We start from the raw sequence: 22,210 nt of genomic DNA on the forward strand, positions 1-22,210 counted from the left end.
GGTTAATGGTGAATGTTCCCCTGTTTACTTTCCTTTACACTGTTTACTTTTCCTTTATATTGAAAATTGTGCAATGAGTATATATTAGATTTTTAACCAGGAATAATAATCAATGTTTTGATGTCGAGGGGGAAAATCCCTCAAATCACAAAACAACAAAATGAACAAGCCAGAGAAGCTAGAGAAGGGGTAACTTCCACATTCCAAGTTGAGTGATGTAAACAATGGGGTGGGTTATGTGAGAGAAGCATACCTTGTCAAATGCAGTTTTTTGTTCAGGTTGGGGGAAAGCAGCTTTTTGTTCAGGTGGTTGTGTAGGAGCTGTCTTTAACTGAGCTGTGATAGCCTGAACCTGAGCCATCACAGCATTGTCAATGGCGGGAGACTGTGGTTTTGGAGGCTGTTGAAAAGTCTGAAGGATCTGCTGAAGCTTAAAGAATGGGAAGACTGATAAACCACATAATAAAGTATAATCACAGTATCAAAAGTTAATTTACTAAAAAAAAAACCTTAATGGTGACTCAAAATAGCATAGGCACAGAGTAAACTGGAAAAAGGAACCAACCTTTTAATAACGGTTAAGTTTATTGTGAATGAATGTATCAGGGATATAAGATGTGTCACTTAAGTTTAAAAATGTATGCTGATACCCCAACAGTAGAAAATGATGGTCAGAGAAAAGAGAAAATACACTGAATTGTGAACAAGGTAAATATGTTTTCTAAAAAAGTGTAAAAAAAATCATCTCCACCAATCCAAATAATTTTAAAATCAACTGGAAATGCTAGAACTGTGAGCAACAATACCACCGCTCAGCAGTTCCGCAGTTCTCTCCAAAGGGGTACTGCTATTTCTCAGTGTGCTGTTCCCTTGTTTTTCACCTTTCCCACATTTCCTCTATTATCCCTATGTAGTATCCCTTCCCTTCCTAGTAAAGGCCTTTCTAGTTGAAAAGTAGAAATATTTCCTCCCCACAATGTGCTCATTAACTAGGAATGAAAAATAAGAACTGACAACAGTACCTAACTGCAAACAATTTAATCTTTGGATAGGCAGTTTACCTGTTGACCTTGAGTTGTCTGAAACAGTTGGGCCACAGCAGCAAAAGCATCAGAGCTGGGCAACTGTGGTACAGTTGGTATGGAGTTTGTAGTGGCTTGTGAGGGTTCAGAAGAAACTTTAACAGGAGGTGGAGGTGAACCTAATAAAGAAAAGATCATTAAGCCCTCAGTAAACTTTAACTCATAAATATTCCTTTTAATCTCCATTAAGCTTCTTTACTAAAATAATACTCCATTTAGTTTAACATACAGTAAAAAAATACAGATTATGGTAATACAGCCTATACTGTAACAAGCACTGAATACTTTTATTAGAAATAAGAATTATGGGAAGAAAACTATACCTTCCAAGATGTAAACTCAAGTTTCTTTCTTATAGAAAACTTCCATCACTATAAATAGACTCCCAACACTTCATGCACAAAAAATTATACCATTTTCTAAGCTCACAGATACACCTGCCATACCTTCATTATTAGTAACATTTTCTGTTACTGGGGCGGCATTACTGGTTCCTGCTGCCATGTCCAAAAGCGGTTGAATAATTTCAATTTTGAATACTCCATTTTTTTGCCAAAGGTTCAGCACACGAACTATTTTACTCTGTTATGTGTGAGAAAACATGAATATACGATAAATATTCGCATAAATAATTTATTATACCTCTTACAAAAAGAGGAGGAAAAAAAAAACACCCCAGGCTAATATTTCCATGCTATATCTGTTTCATAAACAGAAAAAAAATCTATCATCAGAATTACAACCTGGTTAAATTACACTAACTGACCTTTCTTCAGTAGTGCAATCTAGAGTAAGAAACAGAGGGGGGAAAGAAAGAGAAAAGAAATATAACCTAGAGAATCAAAAGAAATGCATTATAATACTTAAAAATGTATCTGAAGTTTCCATTATATTTTACTTATGATTACAAAGAAACAAAAAAAACAACCAGTTATCTTAGAGAAGTGAAGAATTTTCCAGGATGACTACAACAGTTAAAATATTTAAGACAATTATTGGCCTGTAATTGTTAGATAAATTGTTTTGTGGACTAGTAAATATGAAGGAGATCCAGAGAAAACGTGTTATTCATGGTTGTAACGCTTATTTCCTACTCAAGGAATGATCTTCTTTTCTCTTGTGTATTTTCCCCACAAGAGCATTCCTTCAAGAATATAAATACAGAATCCATTAACACTCAAATTTATATGCCGTTTACTGTAGTCTCCAGTCTTCATTATTCTGAGTTTACCAGTGCATTTCTCCCACCTACTGGAATGTAGTTTTCTGTCTATAATGTTTTTCTATCTTTTTATAGTACATAGTAAAACCAGCTATAAATGTGAGGAATTAAATACTGTAGTCTGATTGCTAATGAATACCATTTACGCTCTAGCAGCTCTATATGCTGGGGAAAGCCATCAATTATTGGTCCCTTCCTTTTGGAATAAGCAACAATCTGAGATAAGCATTGCTCTCCTCTACTTGCAGAATTTCTTTACCATTCAACCACAAGAAATCTTTCCAACAATGTCTTCTTAAAGCAAGATTGTGTTCCTTTTATATTTCAACAATACAACATTCCTGAAGGACTTCCTAAGAAAATAGATATGACTACTATAGAAAAAACTGGGTTTTGTTTCACGTTTATGATTATCTTTCTAGTAATACAGTAGGCTTTAAATATCTAATATACATTTAAATAGATTTAAGTAGAAACAAAAACAAAACAAGAATACAAACTTAATTTAAAAATTATAAACTATACCTTATCTTCAGATGGACAAAGATACAAATATTGGAATGTGGCAGTTATGTTTTTAGAGAATCTTGGCCCAAAAACATCTTTATCAGTTCCAAACTGATGACGAGACTGTCTCACAATTGAGTCGATTACATATAATCCCGGAACCTTGTATTCTGGTTTACACTACAAAGATTAAAGATGTAAATTCAATACAGGAAAAGCAAATCACAATTTGACACCCATTAATCTCACTTTTATGAAACTATGTATCCAAGAATTACTTCTACTTAGAAACTACTTGAATGTTTAGTTCTCACTGGCTAGCTTGTCAAATTTCCCACAGGTCTGTACAGAACTGCCATTCTCTTGATACTTCAGACCCCCAATATTTTACTTTTCTCTGATCCCTCTGTCTCCCCACGCACAACTTCCCAAAATCAACATTACTTTACCAATCCCTAAGCCACCTCCATACAAATCCACTTATTATGGATAAATCTCTGCTGTAATTCATCCTGCTCAAAAAAATAATTTTTACCTTTTAAAATTATCAAGGAGATCATTTTAACAACATATCAATTTCAACTCTATTAAAGTACAGTACCAGAGAAACAAAAACTAAAAGGAGAGGTCATTTTTCGCCTTTCAAATTGACAAGGTAAAATGAATAGACAGACACCTGCACACATTTCTGGTGGTACAACCTTTATGAAAGATGATTTAGCAATAAAAGTAAAGCCCTTATTTGATCCATCAAGTCTATTTCTAGAAATTTATCCTAAGGAAAACAATTAAGATGCCTCTGAATTTTTTCCACAAGGCTAGCCACTGAAGTGAAATGTCCAGTAATAGGGAATTGGCTCAGTAAATCGTGAAAAACAATCATATGTTAGAACACTTTGTAGATGTTTATAATAAATTCCGTGGGAAAAGCAGGTTATCCATCAGCCTATGTCTCCATTTTCCTTTTATAAATGTACATGTACATACTAAAACATGAGTAAATATTCATCATAGCTGGGGTGCTGGCATATAGGTTAATTTTAATTTTTTTTCCGTTTTATTTACTGGTACTTTGATTTGCTACTATAAAAACCTCTATTGACTATACTTTTTGGTCTGTTGGAGCTCTAACTCCTATCTCTCAGCCAGTATTAAATGGCCATGGACCAGAGACACTTCCACACACATTTATTAGTGTGTACTACATGGCACAGCTCCAGGTTGGGGGAGAAGACAAGGATGTCTAAGTAAGCCTCTGTTCTCAGTCTTTTACTGAGAAAGACGTGTGCTAATCACACCATATAACTGTAGAACTGAAAAACTGTTTAATTATGATGGGAGCAGGGGCAAGTTGGAAAAACTTTACGAAGTGATTTCATTTGAAGTACTCCAAGATGAGTTAAATGTCAAGAGAGTAGACAGGGCAAAGGGGAGAGGAGGCACATCAGGCTCAAGGAAGAGTCCTGTTCAGTAGAGAAGAAACTGTTGTTGAATCCTACCTCATAGTAAGTGCTCAATCAATAGTACTGCTATAAATTTTTGTTTTGTTAGGAAAAAACAAAAAAAACTCTAGTGATTAAAAAGAACTTCTAGTGACAACTTTTCTGTAGAGTGGCTTTAGAAGCAATTATCCAAATTACAATTTACAAAGTAAATTACAAATACTGATCACAACTAAAATGAGGTAATAAATACACGGATAATTACCTTTTTGATGAACTTCTCTACTATTTGAACTACATGCTTATAAAGCTGAAAAGAATGAAAAGAAAATCATTATGCAGTTTACATACTTATACATTTCCTGTAATTAGAAAATACTTAAAAATCTTGAAATTTGCACAATTTGAATTAATTCCCAAGATAATACTGAAAAAAACATGGGAAATAATCCATAGTCAACCCGTAGTCAACAACTGAAAAAATCTTAACAAATCATAAAGAAACTACAAACTAAAACAGAAAACTACAAAAATTCCCCCAAACACAAGGTCCTTTTCTTAGATTTTTAATCAGTAAATCTTCATAAAGTAGTTTATCAAGGAACTTTATGAGAGGGATAAGAACAGTGCAACTGGAACTAAATAATGCAGTTTTTAAAGAGACTCACTTATTTAAGGTGTGACTGGGTAAGACATTTAATTTCATGAAGTCCAAGGTTTTTAAATAAAAATGAAGCTAATACTCCACTGATTTATGATAAGAATTAAATGAAAACAAAACAAAACAAAAAAACAAAAAACCCTCTGCCATTCTACTCTCTACTTCAATGAGTTCAACTTTTTTTAGCACCACACACAAAAAAGGCAATTATGTGAGGTGATGGACATGTCAATTGGCTTAATTGAGGTAATCATTTCACAATGTACATGTGTATCAAATCGTGTTCTGTTACATGATATTACTGAATTTGTCCATTATACCTCAGTAAAGCTAAAAAATATATAGGGGAAATACTAGCAACAAATCAGGTTTTGAAATAATACGTTACAATGTAGATGCACCATACTGTATTATTATGTACTTTCAGCAAAACCTGGTTAGTGTTCTTCGATTCAGGCCTGAACTAATTCACAAGATGAATTCTCACATTTAACAATAACATTTTCCAAATTTCAAAAACATTTTCCAAATTAAATATATTTCTTTTACTCTTACCTTAATAGCTTTAATAGCAGCTTTCGTGATGAGAATCATCTTGGCTCGAGAGATGGGAGGTTTCATATCCATAAGTGAAAAGAGCTTAAAAAACAGAAAAAGGGGAAAAAAATGGTTTAATTACAAGTAAAATTAGAGGTTAATCCTTCAGTTCTACAAATATATTTGTAATATATTAACTAAAAGAATAATAAATTTTTGGAACTAAGTTTAATAATTCGTCTAGCAAAGAAAAACAAGAGCTTTCCTACATACTGGCATCACCACTTCGAAAATACAATGGGAAAAAATCATATTAAAAGTAGCAAAAAAGGGGGAAAAAGGTCAAATATTTATAAAATCTGTAACAGAAAAAATTACAAAACTTTATTGGAGAACTCAAAAATGATTTGAATGGAAACAAACACACCATGTTCCTGTACTGAAAACAGCAATACTGTGACTCAATATTTAATATTTCATTCCAAACCTCATTGAGATTTTGGAGAACTTCAAATAATTCTAACGTTCATTTGGAGAAACACATGTATTACATCAGGCAAGAAATTTAACATGCCATTATAAAGCTTGAATTCACAATTTCTTGATTTAGTCAGGAATAAAAATGACACCATATTTAACAAATCTCACTACAGTAAATCCAACAATCAGGTGCTCACAGGAGACTTAACCACACATGCATACTCCTTCCCCCTAAAGTTTAAATCCAACCAAGATATAATGACAGCCCATAGAGGGTTACAAAGATAAAAGACATTAAGCTTATATCTAGTTTCTTAAATTCTTGTTTTTGTTTTGTTTTAATCATAGACACACACATACTCTTCTAAAAATACATCTTGAAATAAGTTTCAGGGCTTCCTGAGCATTATCAACCTTATATGAACCATGTTTCCATTTCTTTCTAATTAATGTTGGTATTTCAAATATGGAACCCCTAAGACATAGACCATCTTTACTAGACCACTACTAAGAGGCTACCCTAAAGAACAAAAGTCTCCTTTCCCAGAATAAATAGCCCTACCTGGCAACATACCTTAAATTCCCTGGCAACAGAATTTTCACAGCTTTTCAAAACTACAGACACAATGGACTACAGACAACGGTAACAGTAATTTTTAGAAAAAGTATGCAATGAAAGATATAATCAATATAAGAACCAGATACATACTCTGCCTAAGCAGAGAAAGGTAGAATTTTTCCATAAATAATACTAAGATACAGAAAATGGGAAAAACACAAAGATATTAACAGAGAAATTCATTTTTTAAAAAGGGATTAAGTAAATAAGGTCATTCTTTATCATTTTATTTACCAACATAATTAAAATTCTCCTTGAGAATAAAGGCTCACTAATTGAAAAACAATTAGAAAGGAGATGGTAATCTTTGAAACTATAAAAACCAATGAGAAAATACAAAATGATTTAAAATATTTCAACTTCAACACAAACTGAAAAATATCAACACTGCATGAAATATACAGCACACATTTTATAAAAGGGCATGTTCTGCCCATTTCTAAGTTATAAAAGTTATTAAGACAGTTGTTTATTACCGTGGTTCTATTTCCTTCTCTGGACCTTAAAGCAGAGAAAGGGGATACAAAAAAGTTTACACATGGGTCTTAAGAATAAGCAACAGTGGGACTTCCCTGGTGGCACAGTGGTTAAGAATCCGCCTGACAGTGCAGGGGACATGGGTTCAATCCCTGGTCTGGGAAGATCCCACATGCCGCAGAGCAGCTAATAAGCCCATGCACCACAACTACTGAGCCTGCGAGCCACAACTACTGAGCCCACGTGCCACAACTACTGAAGCCCATGCGCCTAGAGCCTGTGCTCCACAACAAGAGAAACCACCGCAGTGAGAAGCCCGAGCACCACAACGAAGAGTAGCCCCCGCTCGCCGCAACAAGAAAAAGCCCACGTGCAGCAACAAAGACCCAACACAGCCAAAAAAAAAAAAGAATAAGCAACAGTGAGAACTACTTCTCTGGCCATTAAAAGCTTAGAGAATCATATTTCAATGAAGCCTAAGCCAGAGCTAATATTCATTTAATGTCCCAAATAGCACTTCTTGATTATTTCCGCAGTAGGGAACTCCCCATATTAAACAAAACAAAACAGACAACTGAGCACAGAAGACAGACCACTGTTATCTTCTGATGAAACGCTCCAGTCTATACTTAAATCATAATTTACTTAAAAAAATTAAAATACAGGCTACAGGCAACAGAACAGCAAGAGAGCATTCAAGTGCTACCATCTAAGAGACAGAGGAAGGGTGTTTATTCCACTAAAGAAGGCACAACTCAGGAAAAGAGGAGGGAACCAACACTGAGTGCTTATGTATAAGGAGGAATTACCTTTGGTGGTACGTTATCTTATTTAATTATATTAACAATTAACATAGACTGTTACACTTATTTTGAGATGATGCCCAGGGAATGGGTCTGGCCTAGAATTTGTTGATTTTAAAGCTTACAATCCTTAATAGCACAGTCATCTCCTTATACAATGCTGCTTATTGACTAAATACATGCAGAGACCATTAACTATAATGGGGAATACAGACAAAATATCAAGTAGGCATCTGTGCCTGTCTATACGTATATTGTATTGATTCAGGGATAATGATGAGACATACTGAATTTAATTTGGCATGCCTACTGAATATTCAGGTAGAGATTTCAGCAGACTGGAAAATGCATCTTGAACAAAGAAGAGGTCCTGCTAGAAATTGAAAGGTCACAGAATCAAAGCCATGAGGATGAGTAAGACGAGAACAAAGATGATATAATTAACTAGGGTATACCAAGTATTTCAGTGTGGTACAGAGAAGGGGGTTGCACAAAGGAACACCAGGAAAAACAGAAATTAAAGGTATTTGGCAAGGTCAAATGCTATAAATTAGTTTTTGTGTATGGAACGACTAGTATATCATCTGCAACAGGGCAAGTGCTCAATAAACATCACTAGGTGCAGTGTTCTCCCTGTTATTACAGATCTGCATTCAGAATTAATGTAATCTGTCAAAGAAAACAAATGTGTCAAAGCAGCCAGAGAAAACCATGCAATTCTCTTATATAAAATAATAGCAGCAGGACCCAAAAGGTACAAAACCTCCTTAGAAAGCCTTAGTAAGAAAAAAATACTTGTCAGCAACAGATATGAGTTTGTCTTTTTGCTGTCACCAGCTAAATAACTATTAGAAAATACTAAATATGAACACTGTTCTGTTGGGTGCCTGATTTACAAAGTATTCTAAAAATTATGAAGAATCACGCACAATGATCCCTTATATCAATAAAGAACAGTTTCAAAAGAAGATAAGGAAGGAGCATATTTGGCCCATGACACCTGTAGAATTCATAGTGTTTGGGGGTTAGTCAAAGTAACATGATACTCTGCTATTTATTAACAGTATAAACTTTGACAAGTTTAGTTAACCTTTTCTAAATTTCAAGGATTTCTGAAATCTGAAAAAAAGGATTAGTAGTACTCATTTCACCTCATAAGACTGTTAGGATTAAATGAGATAATGTATATAAATCTCTTAGCCTAGTACCTGACATATAAATGGCTCAGTAAAGAGAGGTATATAACGCCCTGGGAATCTTGACACACACCTCGAGTTTAATTTTTTGTTATGGCTTACCATAATACCTTTTTTGTATTACATCTACTATTCAAGTGCTAACTGAATTTAGAGAAATTTTCTCTATACTGAAAATACAGTAGTATCAAAGAGTTTTAAAGCTGTATAGCACCTTAGTACGTAATCCAGTACTCATACCAAATTCAGAACTGCTTTCACAATACACCTGGCAGGTCCCATATTAGTCCACAGGCTTAATAACTCATAACTAACCTGCCCCAATGGTTACAGCAGTCTTCTTTGTACTGACCGCAAATCTCCCTTCTGATAACCTTCCCTCCCTCTCCTGTTCCAGTTTTGCCTCTGGAGCACAGAACAACAGTGATCTTTCTCATGTGATAAAATAAATATAACCAAGCATGTTTCCCTTTCTCTTATCTTCTTCAACTATTAGCCAAATGATGTGATTTCTAGATCCGACTATCCTGGCTAATTCCTTTTAAGTATGATAAACCAAAATAAACAGGGCCCAGATATATTCCTGTAGAATCTAGTGGATTGTCTTTTGTATTAGTTTCCTATTCCTGCAGTAACACATTAGCTTAAAACAACACTTCCAGAAGTCAGAATCTCCAGACTTCCCTGGTGGCGTGGTGTTTAAGCATCTGGCCTGCCAATGCAGGGGACATGGGTTCGAGCCTTGGTCCGGGAAGATCCCACATGCCGTGGAGCAACTAAGCCTGTGTGCCAAAACTACTGAAGCCTGCACGCCTAGAGCCAGTGCTCCGCCACAAGAGAAACCACCGCAATGAGAAGCCCGTGCACCGCAAGGAAGAGTAGCCCCCGCTCGCCGCAACTAGAGAAAGCCTGCGCGGAGCAACAAAGACCCAACACAGCCAAAAATAAATAAATAAATAAATAAATTTAAAAATAAATAAAACTGTACCTTGTTTAAAAAAAAGAATCTCACTAGTCTGAAACCAAGGTGTTGGCAGGGCTGCCTTCGTTCTGGGCGCTCTAGGTCAAAATCTATTTCTTGCCTTTTCTAGCCAAAGGGTGCCTAAATTCCTTTGGCTCATAGCTGCTTCTTCCATCTTCAAAGCTGGCAGCATAGCATCTTCTCTCTTCCCTAACCTCTGCTTCCACTGTCAGAGCACTTTCTCTGCCTGACTTTCCTGCCTCTCTCAAGGAAGGACCCTTGGGGTTACACTGGGTTCATCCAGATAATGCAGGATAATTATCTCAACTCAAACCCTTAATCACATCTGCAAAGTCTCTTCTGCCAGGTAAGGAAACATATTCACAGGTTCTAGGATTCAGAACATGGACATCATGGGGTAGGGAAGATCATTTATTATTTTTTAAAAATAGTGCTTAATTCATTATTAACTCATATTTATAATCAACTGAAACCCTCAGACTGTTTTCACTGGAATCTTTATCAAAACTAGATCTTCATGTTGACTTTATGTTGGTTTCTGACAGTCCTTTCAATCTACTTCCGTAGTCTGGAAATGATTTTCTGTTTTCATTGTAGCAGCTATTCCAATCAGTTTGTAAATTTCATGAACCTACTTTATATGGCATTCCTCAAACACCATGGTTTTTTAAAAACTAAAAAGAACAGGACCTACTTGTAGGATGACCTTATCTGATATTCCTTGGGCCCTGCCAGTCAGCTAAAATTCACTTAACAATACTCTCATCCTATCTATGTATTTTTAAAATTTATTCATGATGAAATCATGACAAATATCTTTCTGAAATATTTGGTTTAGAGTCATCACTAGACAAACAAACTTTACAAAAGAAAAATGTTTAATTTGGCCTGTGAGAATCTGTTCTGGCTCCTAGTGACTAGATATCTCTAGATAGAATCTCTTTCAATGGGATACTTACTCTTACCATCCCCCCTCCCTTAAACTTTTAAGTATTTGCTTTCCTTAACTTTCTTTTATAATGAATTATACTGATTATATCTAGTATTCCTTCCTTTGCTATTATGACCTCCAAGATGACAAATTCTGGCTTAAGCTCCTGTTATTAATTAATTACAAAGTTCAATTTAAGAAAAAAATCTGAATGCTTCCAAAAAGAAATACATACACTCACAGTAACAGGCTGGTACTCAAATCTCCCTTCTGACAGATGAAGATATCAAAGTGTTCAAGTCTACAGTCTTCTCTCATCTTTCGTTCATTTGACTCATCAAATCTGATACACTGGCTTCAACCAAATCAAGAGTTAAAGCCAACATAACTTAAATGTTTGCTTGTAAAATATATTTTATAAAAGTACACATTAAATTTAACAGAAGAAAACTTAGTGGAAAAATCTTTTAAAATCATCATCTCCGCAGAGATGCTTTTTTGTCCATCTAATTATAGCCTGAAGATAGCTCCGTAAAATACTTACTGCTAGAACAATTAGGTAAGGGATAGTTTACAGTCCCTTCTTATCTGGCATTTCATTTTATGCCTTTACCAAAGCTAATACTTTCTTAATACTGGGCATTTAATGTGATGGGGGGGAACAGGTGTGTGTGTGTGTGTGTGTGTGTGTGTGAGAGAGAGAGAGAGAGAGAGAGAGAGAGAGAGAGAGAGAGAGAGGGAGAGGGAGAGGGAGAGGGAGAGGGAGAGGGAGAGGGAGAGGGAGAGGGAGAGAGAGAGATGGGGCACGCAGGGAAAGGGGAGCTGCAAGCCAAGCACATGCTAGACAAGTATCATTATGCCACTCTACCTGAAAGCAGAATATTGCATATGAGTTAATCAATAGCACATACAAACAGTAAGAGATAAAATAAAACTGAAAACTGCACAGAGTAACTCAATTAACAAAGAGAACCCCAAACTAATTAATAAATATAGAAAAAAAAATGTTCAGTCTTATCAATAGTCAAAAAGGTATAAATTAAGACAATGAGATACAGTTCTTCAATTATCTAACTGGCATGAGTGTAGATTAGCATGAAGCAAAGAACTAAAAAAGTCTATATCTTTTAAACCAACAATTCCATCCACTTTTAGAAATCTACAATAATCAGATGTTCCCAAATTTCCCAAGATGACTTTTAAAATTAGAAAATAATTCATGTTATTAAAAAGATCTGGTAACCATATATAAAGTTTCCAAACACAAGTGGAAGGGAAAAAAATACTGAAATACTCTAAAATGTTAATGGTATTTGGTAGAATACTTTCTTATTTTCTAGCTTAAATTTACCTAATTCACATTAATTTTATTTTTTTGTTTTTATAAACTTTATTTTTAAAGTTTTTTTTATTTTGTTGTGATTTCTCATTCTTTTTTAAAAAATATTTATTTAATTTATTTATTTTCTTTATTTTTTTTGGCTGCTTCGGGTCTTAGTTGCAGCACTTCGGATTTTCGTTGTGGTGCGCAGGCTGAGTTGCCCCACAGCATGTGGGATACTAGTTCCCCGACCGGGGGTCGAACTCGCGTCCCCTGCATTGGAAGGCGGATTCTTTACCACTGGACCACCAGGGAAGTCCCAAAATTTGCATTAATTTTAAAATGAAAAAATTAAAATTCATGGATTAACAATGAAAAACTTTGTGTCTGAGACACAAAAATGCATTTCTCCAACTTGACTGTAAATAAATATACAGAATCATCATTATCAGGTACAACTTGTCTGTGGAGTAAATCGTGTCTTTGAAGTTAACAGTTATGTTTAAATCAATGCCTTGTAAACCTTTAATACAACTTTTCAAAATTGCTAAAACAAAATTTTAAAAATAAAAATAAAATTTGCCATTTTAAATCTTTATAACTGAAGCCTTTGTGCATATAAAACCCAAATCTGAAAAATTTCTTAAATATATTTTTGACATCTGTGCATTAAAGAAAGCATCCCCTTTAATTACTGATATATGATTTACTCCCATGTAAACTGTATTTACTTTCCAGAGAGTCAAATCCTTTGAAACGCAAATAATTAACCAATTTTCCACTTGCTTAGAGGAATGTCTGGAGACAAGACAGGTCTGGCATTAATACAAAATATACCTAACAACAGAGCAAATTTACATGGCTCTTTAAAACAGAGATGAGAAAAAGAAACTGTACTGTTCTCCTGCTCCTACAGAGCGGGGTCTTTAGACTTAAACACTACAAAATAGTTCTATTTATTTCTCCATAAAATTCACTTTTCAGACTTCTAAAGCTTCCAAACCAGATATTTTCACAAACAACAAAGCTGCAAATAATATTCTCAAGTTTAAAGAGTTTAAAAATTTTTTCATACTTCGGTCTACATTTCTTTACCTTACTACACTTTCCCACAAACACATAAAACTTTTCTACTGGTTCCAGAATTTAGAGAAATGCTTTACAGAATACACAAAGTTCAAATATATACTGTTAATATTAAATATGAAACCACTTTCAAGTTAACTACTTACATTTCTACGTGCTTTACAAAAATAGAATATAGTAATATAGCAAACAGGAGTTTAAACTTCATCACTTTTTAATTATATCACCAGCCCCTAATTCTATTACCATTTGCTGCTGGCAGGACTAGTTTTCTAAGTAGTTAATTTCTGAAAACTCACTTGCTACCTTGCTTCACAAAGTATGCCCTAATTTATTCTTCATCTAAGACTAACTCCCTTACAATTTCCAAGGGTCTACCCTTCACTCAAACTTTTTACTTTAGAACCAAGGCTGCCTCCCCCGAATCAGGGCTTTTAACTCCTTCAGCTCCACTTACTACAACACGTCATTTTTTATTCCTTACCTCCATTTTGATTCACTGAACTGCAATCAATCCTCAACTCCTTCCTTTTCACTTGTTCGAGAAATAGGTCAGGATGTGATTTTAGGAAATGCCAAATATTTTATCCATGCCATTACTCTACTAGCACAGATGCCAGGTTTCAAAATCACTTTTACTATGCCTCACTAAACTTTGTGTCCAACCAAAGTTGGCCATAAAACATTTTTTTTAATAGTAATCTTTTATTTATTTATATTTTTATTTTTGGCTGTGTTGGGTCTTCGTTTCTGTGCGAGGGCTTTCTCTAGTTGTGGCAAGCAGGGGCCACTCTCCATCGCGGTGCGCGGGCCTCTTCACTATCGCGGCCTCTTTTGTTGCGGAGCACAGGCTCCAGACGCGCAGGCTCAGTAGTTGTGGCTCACGGGCCTAGTTGCTCCATGGCATGTGGGATCTTCCCAGACCAGGGTTCGAACCCGTGTCCCCTGCATTAGCAGGCAGATTCTCAACCACTGCGCCATCAGGGAAGCCCCCATAAAACATTTTTATGAATTAAATAGTTCCTTCCAGACGTCAATCAAAGAAATAAAAATTTGTTCCAGGATATAAAATCATCTGATTAGAAGAAAAAAAATTATCTCATATATTATATATTTTATCTATACCTATTTTTCTCCCCACAAAGTTGTAATGACTAGATCTATACAAAAGCATGGGATTAAAACTGAAAATGTTAACATTTATAAAATCCCTAATTTAAAATTTTAATTGTGAGTATAAATTAGTAAATGAAACATAAACATCTAAAAGCATATCTTAAGTTTTAAACATTGATTGTATCTATTGCATTACTGTGGATGACTTAAAAACTCCCAAACTTCATCATTCTTAAACTTTGGCGAATCCTTCCACAAATATACATTACAGTGCCTTGCTACCTTGCTTCAAATATACAAAAGTTGTTTAGGGAGCCCTCTCCCTTCATAAACAATACAGTAGACAAAGATCAGCTGCTCAGAAAACTTCAGAGTAGCCATGTGGGGCTGTGGACTGGGCTCAGGCAGCCTCTTACAGCACTCTGTCAAATCACACCACCCCTCCAGTTTCCTTACCTCTAAAATGGAAGGAAGGTAAAGGCATATATAAAACACCTAACCGGTATGCTGGCATCTGGTTGGTATTTAATGAGCAAATGCAGGATTCATTTCCTGTCCTTCCCTTGAACTGGCTCCACTGGATTACTTCTTAAAATAGCATGTAAAAACTAAAGATATCCTTTGAACAAACTTAGGATTCAGGATCAACAAAATAACTTCCAGAGCCACTCAGTAGCTAAGAGATATTGTTTTCAACCTGATGGAAAATCAGATCAAGCAACAAAACAATGAAAATGGTGTTAAAACCTGACTTTTTGGTGTTTTTCTTTAAACAGCTTTGAGATATAATTAATATACCATAAAACTTACCCCTTTAAAGTGTACAGTTCAGTAGTTTTTGCTATATTCAGAGCTATACAACCATCAACGCTATTTAATTTCAGAATATTTCATTACACCCCAAAGAAATTCCATACCCATTAGCAGTCACTCCCCATTCCTCCCCCATACCAACACCAATAATCTACTTTCTATCTCTATGGATTTGCCCATTTTGGATTATTTCATATATTTAAAAAACCCCTAACTTTATAAAATATGCTCTTATATTTACTCAGAAATGGTTAAGGCCTTTACAAAGATTTGAACGTATCTCTGAATCCCAAATGTGGCTGTCCTTTCTAAAGTGATATATCATCCAGCAACTCTTAATTACAGTAAACTAGATAATATATGACCATTAAAGTTTAAAAGAGTATTTTGTTTCCTAAAAGCTTAAAAGCAATATTACCATAAATTTCCTTATTATAGGTTTCCTTTAAGCAGGGTATTATAATTCTACATCAGCTAAAACTAAGCTCTGACAAAAGGAGGAATAAAGTGGCATACTCATGGTAAAGTGCATAAAGATATTTAGGGGATATTGCAGAAAAAGATTTACAGACTATAGGGTTAGTCAACTATTGCTCTCCAGAGTAATAACACACCTAGAGAGGGGCAGTGGGAAAAGTCCACCCAGGGGAAGGCAAAAAGTGGGTGAATTGTCTATATCTAAATAAAATAATAAAACTGTCTGAGAATTGTTTTATTTATCACCAAATACTAGCAATTCTAAATAATATCAGGGATAAAATATTCCTTCCCCTAAAACATTTTGTTGACTGAGATTCTTGTTTTAAACTATTGCTGTGGTAACTGATAAGTTTTTAATACATAAGCATCAAATCTGTACATTTTTATTATGTATCCTTTAATAAGCAATCTATTCTACGTGGAATTTCATTAGGAAACCTTCCAGTTATATGATCAGTGCATAGAACATGCAGATTCGCTACACCTGTTCATTTGGAGAATGACTACAAAGAGGTTCAGGACAGCCTGCACTCTCCTCAGGGTCAGTTTACATCTCCAATTCTGCAGTTCCTATGTATATGTATTCGTTATGTTTAAATGGTACGTTTAAAGTATGATAGCTGTTTGCAATTCTTCTTTCCTGATATATCTTTTTTTCTGGTGTAAATACTTAAAAACAGCCAGAATTAGTCTTGAACAAAGAAACACAAAGCTTGGTGATCCATGAACAAAAATTACGGAGAATGCCATTACACATAACTTCAAAGATTTCACCAATCTTAATAGAGACTTACATTGAAACTCTGGGTGAAAATATTTTAGTGAAATTTTTTTGACTGAGAGGACACTTGTAAGTCACTAGAATCGATGCCAAAAAAAGACATGGACAGTACTGTGATTTCTAGAATTTACTGTGAAGTGAGCTTTTTCTAAATTTCTGCTAAAGGAAACCTTATGTTTAAGACGTCCCAACTACTGTATATGTGCTGCTTCACATACAACCTTTAGTAATTAGAATTAATGAGAAGTGTTTTTTCAGTCACTTACAGGTGAAGATAACATTGCTAAATCTGACTATAACTGTCTACTGAACTCAAATATTGTGAAAATCAACTGACAATCATTGACAAATATGCAGAAGTTAAGGCTTAAAAAGAAACTGGAATATTATTATTCATTACTGTGACAGAGCAGGATGTAGATAAAATTTTCTACTTTTATCAAAAAAGTATTAATGAAATTTAAAAATATTAATCAATTACTTCTCTCTGTTGTAATATTTATTTGTAACCGGCATGAAGTTCAAATTTCTTTCCTGGCCAATTTCATGATTATTTCTGAGAACAGTTTTGTTGTAGAAGAGGATTGTGTTAAAAGAAAAAAAAAAAAGAAGAAAGAAAAAGAAAGTTCTGCTCTGGATGTCAAATATGCTAGGTACACTACCGCTCTACGATCTCTTCCAAGTGACCCACATGGATTTACACCAAAAATCACAAATTATCCAAACACCAATTATAACTTTCAAGGGGTACTTGGATGGCCCTCCACTTTTCACTGAGCCCTGCTATCTCCCAACCGCCCCCCAATCCAAAACTTCGCTTCTAATTCTTTTTTTTTTTAAAACATCTTTATTGGAGTATAATTGCTTTACAATGGTGTGTTAGTTTCTGCTTTATAACAAAGTGAATCAGCTATACATATACATATATCCCCATATCTCCACCTTCTTGCGTCTCCCTCCCACCCTCCCTATCCCACCCCTCTAGGTGGTCACAAAGCACTGAGCTGATCTTCCTGTGCTATGCGGCTGCTTCCCACTAGCTATCTATTTTACATTGGTAGTGTGTATATGTCCTTGCCACTCTCTCACTTCGTCCCAGCTTACCCTTCCCCCTCCCTGTGTCCTCAAGCCCATTCTCTACGTCTGTATCTTTATTCCTGTCCTGCCCCTAGGTTCTTCATAACCTTTTTTTTTTTTTAGACTCCATATATATGTGTTAGCATACGGTATTTATTTTTTTCTTTCTGACTTACTTCACTCTATATGACAGACTCTAGGTCCATCCACCTCACTACAAATAACTCAGTTTCATTTTTTTTTATGGCTGAGTAATATTCCATTGTATATATGTGCCACATCTTCTTTATCCATTCATCTGTCGATGGACACTTAGGTTGCTTCCATGTCCTGGATATTGTAAACAGAGCTGCAATGAACACTGTGGTACATGACTCTTTTTGAATTATGGTTTTCTCAGGGTATATGCCCAGTAGTGGGGTTGCTGGGTCGTATAGTTCTATTTTTAGTTTTTTAAGGAACCTCCATACTGTTCTCCATAGTGGCTTGGCTTCTAATTCTTAACTCCAGAGTTTCACTGGATTTCTTGTTGAATTCACTACTAACCTGTACAATGCTTCGTCAGTATTATCAAAGTTTCTATGTATTTATCCATGAATTCACAAGCACCAATAAAGAACTCTAACTACAACACAATAAAAAGTAATCGACAAACCATGCAAATATTGAAAAGGATCAAGGTGATTGCAGCATAATAAATTACAATACTGTTTGAGCAATCTTCTCGTTCTCAAAAAAAAATCATGACAGTACATTTTAATTACACTTACTATTAACACAGAAATGTAGACATGTCTCTTCAAGATTAAGCTCTCAACAGATCTTGGTAAGGCCTAATACAAATTTAACTATTACCAACTCTACCAAAATTTCAACTGTTAATATCTAAGCTGCTTATCCTATATACTACCTGATAACATAGCATACCTTGTTTTAGGCTTATTAAATTTGCATGCTGTTGCTCTGAAGTGTGCTAAAAAAAAAAAAAAAAAGATTCCGCATATTATCTCAACAAATGTTATCAATAACACTAAAAGTTCATCATTTATGTAACAACTTTTTTCCTATCATGTTATCAAGGTGTATCTGAAATGAGTTTTAAATGCAGACAGACAGCTATAGAAAAGTTACCTGTCATACAACTCAATATCAAAAAAACCAAAACCAAACCCAAACCAAAAATGGGCAGAAGACTTAAATAGACATTTTTCCAAAGACACACAGATGGCTAACAGGCACACGAAAAGATGCTCAACATCGCTAATTACTAGAGAAATGCAAATCAAAATGACAATGAGGTATCACCTCACATGGGTCGGAATGGCCATCATCAAAGTCTACAAATAATGAATGCTGGAGAGGGTATGGGGAAAAGGGAATCCTCCTACACTGTTGGTGGGAATGTAAATTGGTGCAGCCACTATGGAAAACAGTTCGGAAGTTCCCTAAAAAACTAAATTAGAACTACCACATAATTCAGCAATTCTATTCCGGGGTGTATATCCAGAAAAAACAAAAATTCTAATTCGAAAAGATACATGCACCCCAGCGTTCGACACCAGCACTATCTACAACAGCCAAGACGCGGAAGCAACTTAAGTGCCCATCAACAGGTGCATGGATAAAGAAAATGTGGTATATATACACAACTGAATATTACTCAGCCATAAAAACTGACATATTACCATTTGCAGCAACGTGGATGAACCTAGAGAATGTCTAGTGAAATAAGTCAGAGAAAGACAAGTACCATATGATATCACTTATATATGGAATCTAAAAAATAATAAAATGGGGGGCTTCCCTGGTGGCACAGTGGTTGAGAATCTGCCTGCTAATGCAGGGGACACGGGTTCAAGCCCTGGTCTGGGAAGATCCCACATGCCGCGGAGCAACTAGGCCCGTGAGCCACAACTACTGAGCCTGTGCGTCTGGAGCCTGTGCTCCGCAACAAGAGAGGGCCGCGCACCGCGATGAAGAGTGGCCCCCGCTTGCCACAACTAGAGAAAGCCCTCGCACAGAAACGAAGACCCAACACAGCCAAAAATAAATTAATTAATTAAAAAAAAAATACAATGAATCTATGTACAAAACAGAAACAGACTCCCAGACACAGAAAACAAGCTTATGGTTACCAAAGGGGGGGGGGGGCATATGGGATTAACAGATACAAATTACTATATATAAAATAGATAAGCAACAAGGATTTACTGTATAGCACAGAGATACCCAATATCTTGTAATAATATAATAACATGTAATGGAATATAATCTGCAAAAAAACCGGAATTATGCTGCACACCTGAAACTAACACAATATTGTTAATCGACTATGCCTCAAAAAAAAAAGTTTCCTGTAATGATTAAGCGAATTATATTCACTTGGGATCCATGTCAGAGGAGAGCAACCTACGATTTGTACCTGGGAAACAAAAAAACACTCCCACAAAAACATACACAAACAGGGACTTCCCTGGTGGCACAGTGGTTAAGATTCCACCTGCTAATGCAGGGGACACGGGTTCGAGCCCTGGTGCAGGAAGATCCCACATGCCACAGAGCACCTAAGCCCGTGCGCCACAACTACTGAAGCCCGCGCGCCTAGAGCCCGTGTTCCACAACAAGAGAAGCCCGTGCACAGCAACAAACACCCAACGCAGCCAAAAACAAAACAAAACACAAAACAAACAAAACATACACATACAAAAACCAACTACCATTTTGTCAACTTTTTATTAGGTACTTTTATCTCCTGAATTCTGTTTCACAAGATTTACAAGCCAACTTTTCCATTACTCCAATTTTTCTCTGAATCAGTTCCTTATCGTATGTCCACACATTTTTCTGAAACAAAATACTAAACAAAATGAGAGACTAGGGAGAGGAATATTTTCAACAAGAACATCAGTGATAAATACTGCTACAGAAAGCTCTGAAGAGCCAGCTTTATTCCACTCACCATAAAGCCAGACCTCTACTGTTGTCAGAGATAAGCAATTCTCTGAGTCAAGAAAGAGCAGAGGAACAAAACTATAACTTTTAATATCCCAACTCCTGTGATTAACCGCATGACATTGTCAAATGAGTCAAGAGAAACCTCCAATTTTACTTCTGTTGCCCTGGTCCTCTACATCTCTTCCACACAGTAAGAACCGTGTTTCAAATCTTTGTCCACTTCTTTAGATAGACCTCTCAAAGAAGAAAGGAATGATCAAAAAGCAACCAGACTGACATTACAGGTTAAAAAAAATGCTTAACATACCATACTCATCATATGACCTAAATTCTAGAAGACAATCATGCCTAGTAATCAATAGGTAAAATATACAATAGTTCATACAGAACAATTTCCAGTAGGAATAGGAAGAGTGGCAAGCTCCCCAATGAGATGTGGAACTCAATTCTTCCTTTAGAGTAACATGATTCAAGACTGACAGCCCAAGCGAATAAGAGCAGCAATGTCAGTTCATGTATTAAAATTACTCATGAAGTTTAATTTGTCTGATTTTAAAGATAAACACAAATATAAAAACACTCATATTTTCTTCCTGCACTTCAAAGTAGCATTATATGCATACCACCTCGATACGGTAGTTCTCACAAAGTAATTCCAGGATCCTGGGGGTTGGGGGCGGCGGTGTGGGGAAGAGGGTGTCTGAGTTCCTTTCAGTGGTCTGTGAGGTAAAAACTGTTTTCATATCAATACTAAGACATTTCTTGCCCTTTTCATTCATTTTCTCACAAGTATACAGCAGTTTTCCAGAGGCTACCTGATGGAAGAGACTGAATGAAAAAGTAGATACAAGAATTCAAGTTTTATTAAATGTAAGTTTAAATGAGATTTGCAAAAATATAAAACCATGTCACTCTTCTCACTAATTTTTTTTGTTTTGGAAATGTTATTTTTCACTAGAAATGTTATTTATGTTAACATGTAATAGGTACATTATTTTTAATAAATGTGTTTCTTGGCTTAAATTTCTGATATGGTAAATATCAAGATATAACCCACAGATACAAAAGCTCTCTGTGGTCCTCAACTTTTAAGAGTTTAAAGGAGCCAAACTCCAAAGTTTGAGAACAGCTGTCCTAGAGAAACTCTTCCACAAACAGACATGTTTCAGAAAGTTCATTGCAGTGTTTGTCAGTAACAAATGAGAAACAAATGTTCATCAACTGGGGAACCAGATAAATAAAATACGGTCTATTCAAATAACAGCATACTACACAGCAGTTAGAAAGAACTAAATCTTAATATACAGTATTAATAATGTTTAAGCAAAAAAACACTGCAGAATATGTTCAGTATACTACTCATGTATATCAAAATACAGACTATTATATTGTTTAAGGACCACAGAGATTGATATTATACTAAATTCATTTATTGATTGCTTCTGACGCGGGGGGGGGATAGAGGGGATGGGAGGAAAGAAGGACTTTATAATACTTTATTTTAAAATTAAAAACACATAAAGTAATAACAACTCTCGATGCTTGTTATATTCTCTGCACTTTTTTTGTACTTTAAACATCTTAAAATCACAGATGCTGCCAAAAAAGAAAAAAAGTGAGGGAGAGGGAAGAGCTATTCTTT

The 22,210-nt window shown here is 35.3% G+C and overlaps 1 protein-coding gene across 3 annotated transcripts in view; it reads right to left on the reverse strand.

Moving 5' to 3' along the window:
• Positions 1-22,210, reverse strand: part of SCAF4 (SR-related CTD associated factor 4) — a 56,608-nt gene that overhangs the window by 29,957 nt on the left and 4,441 nt on the right. For 2 of the 3 annotated variants that reach the window (XM_068546965.1, XM_068546963.1), the window contains exons 2-7: positions 5,470-5,553; positions 4,519-4,563; positions 2,830-2,991; positions 1,529-1,664; positions 1,062-1,201; positions 254-430 (exon numbers count right to left, since the gene is read on the reverse strand). In XM_068546965.1, the coding sequence (XP_068403066.1) occupies positions 254-430; positions 1,062-1,201; positions 1,529-1,664; positions 2,830-2,991; positions 4,519-4,563; positions 5,470-5,553 (744 nt within the window). The remainder of the gene's footprint in view (positions 1-253; positions 431-1,061; positions 1,202-1,528; positions 1,665-2,829; positions 2,992-4,518; positions 4,564-5,469; positions 5,554-22,210) is intronic. The other variant, XM_068546964.1, reaches the window with a different exon arrangement.

This window comes from Eschrichtius robustus, chromosome 6 (assembly GCF_028021215.1).
Source record: "Eschrichtius robustus isolate mEscRob2 chromosome 6, mEscRob2.pri, whole genome shotgun sequence".
Taxonomy (NCBI): Eukaryota; Metazoa; Chordata; class Mammalia; order Artiodactyla; family Eschrichtiidae; genus Eschrichtius; species Eschrichtius robustus.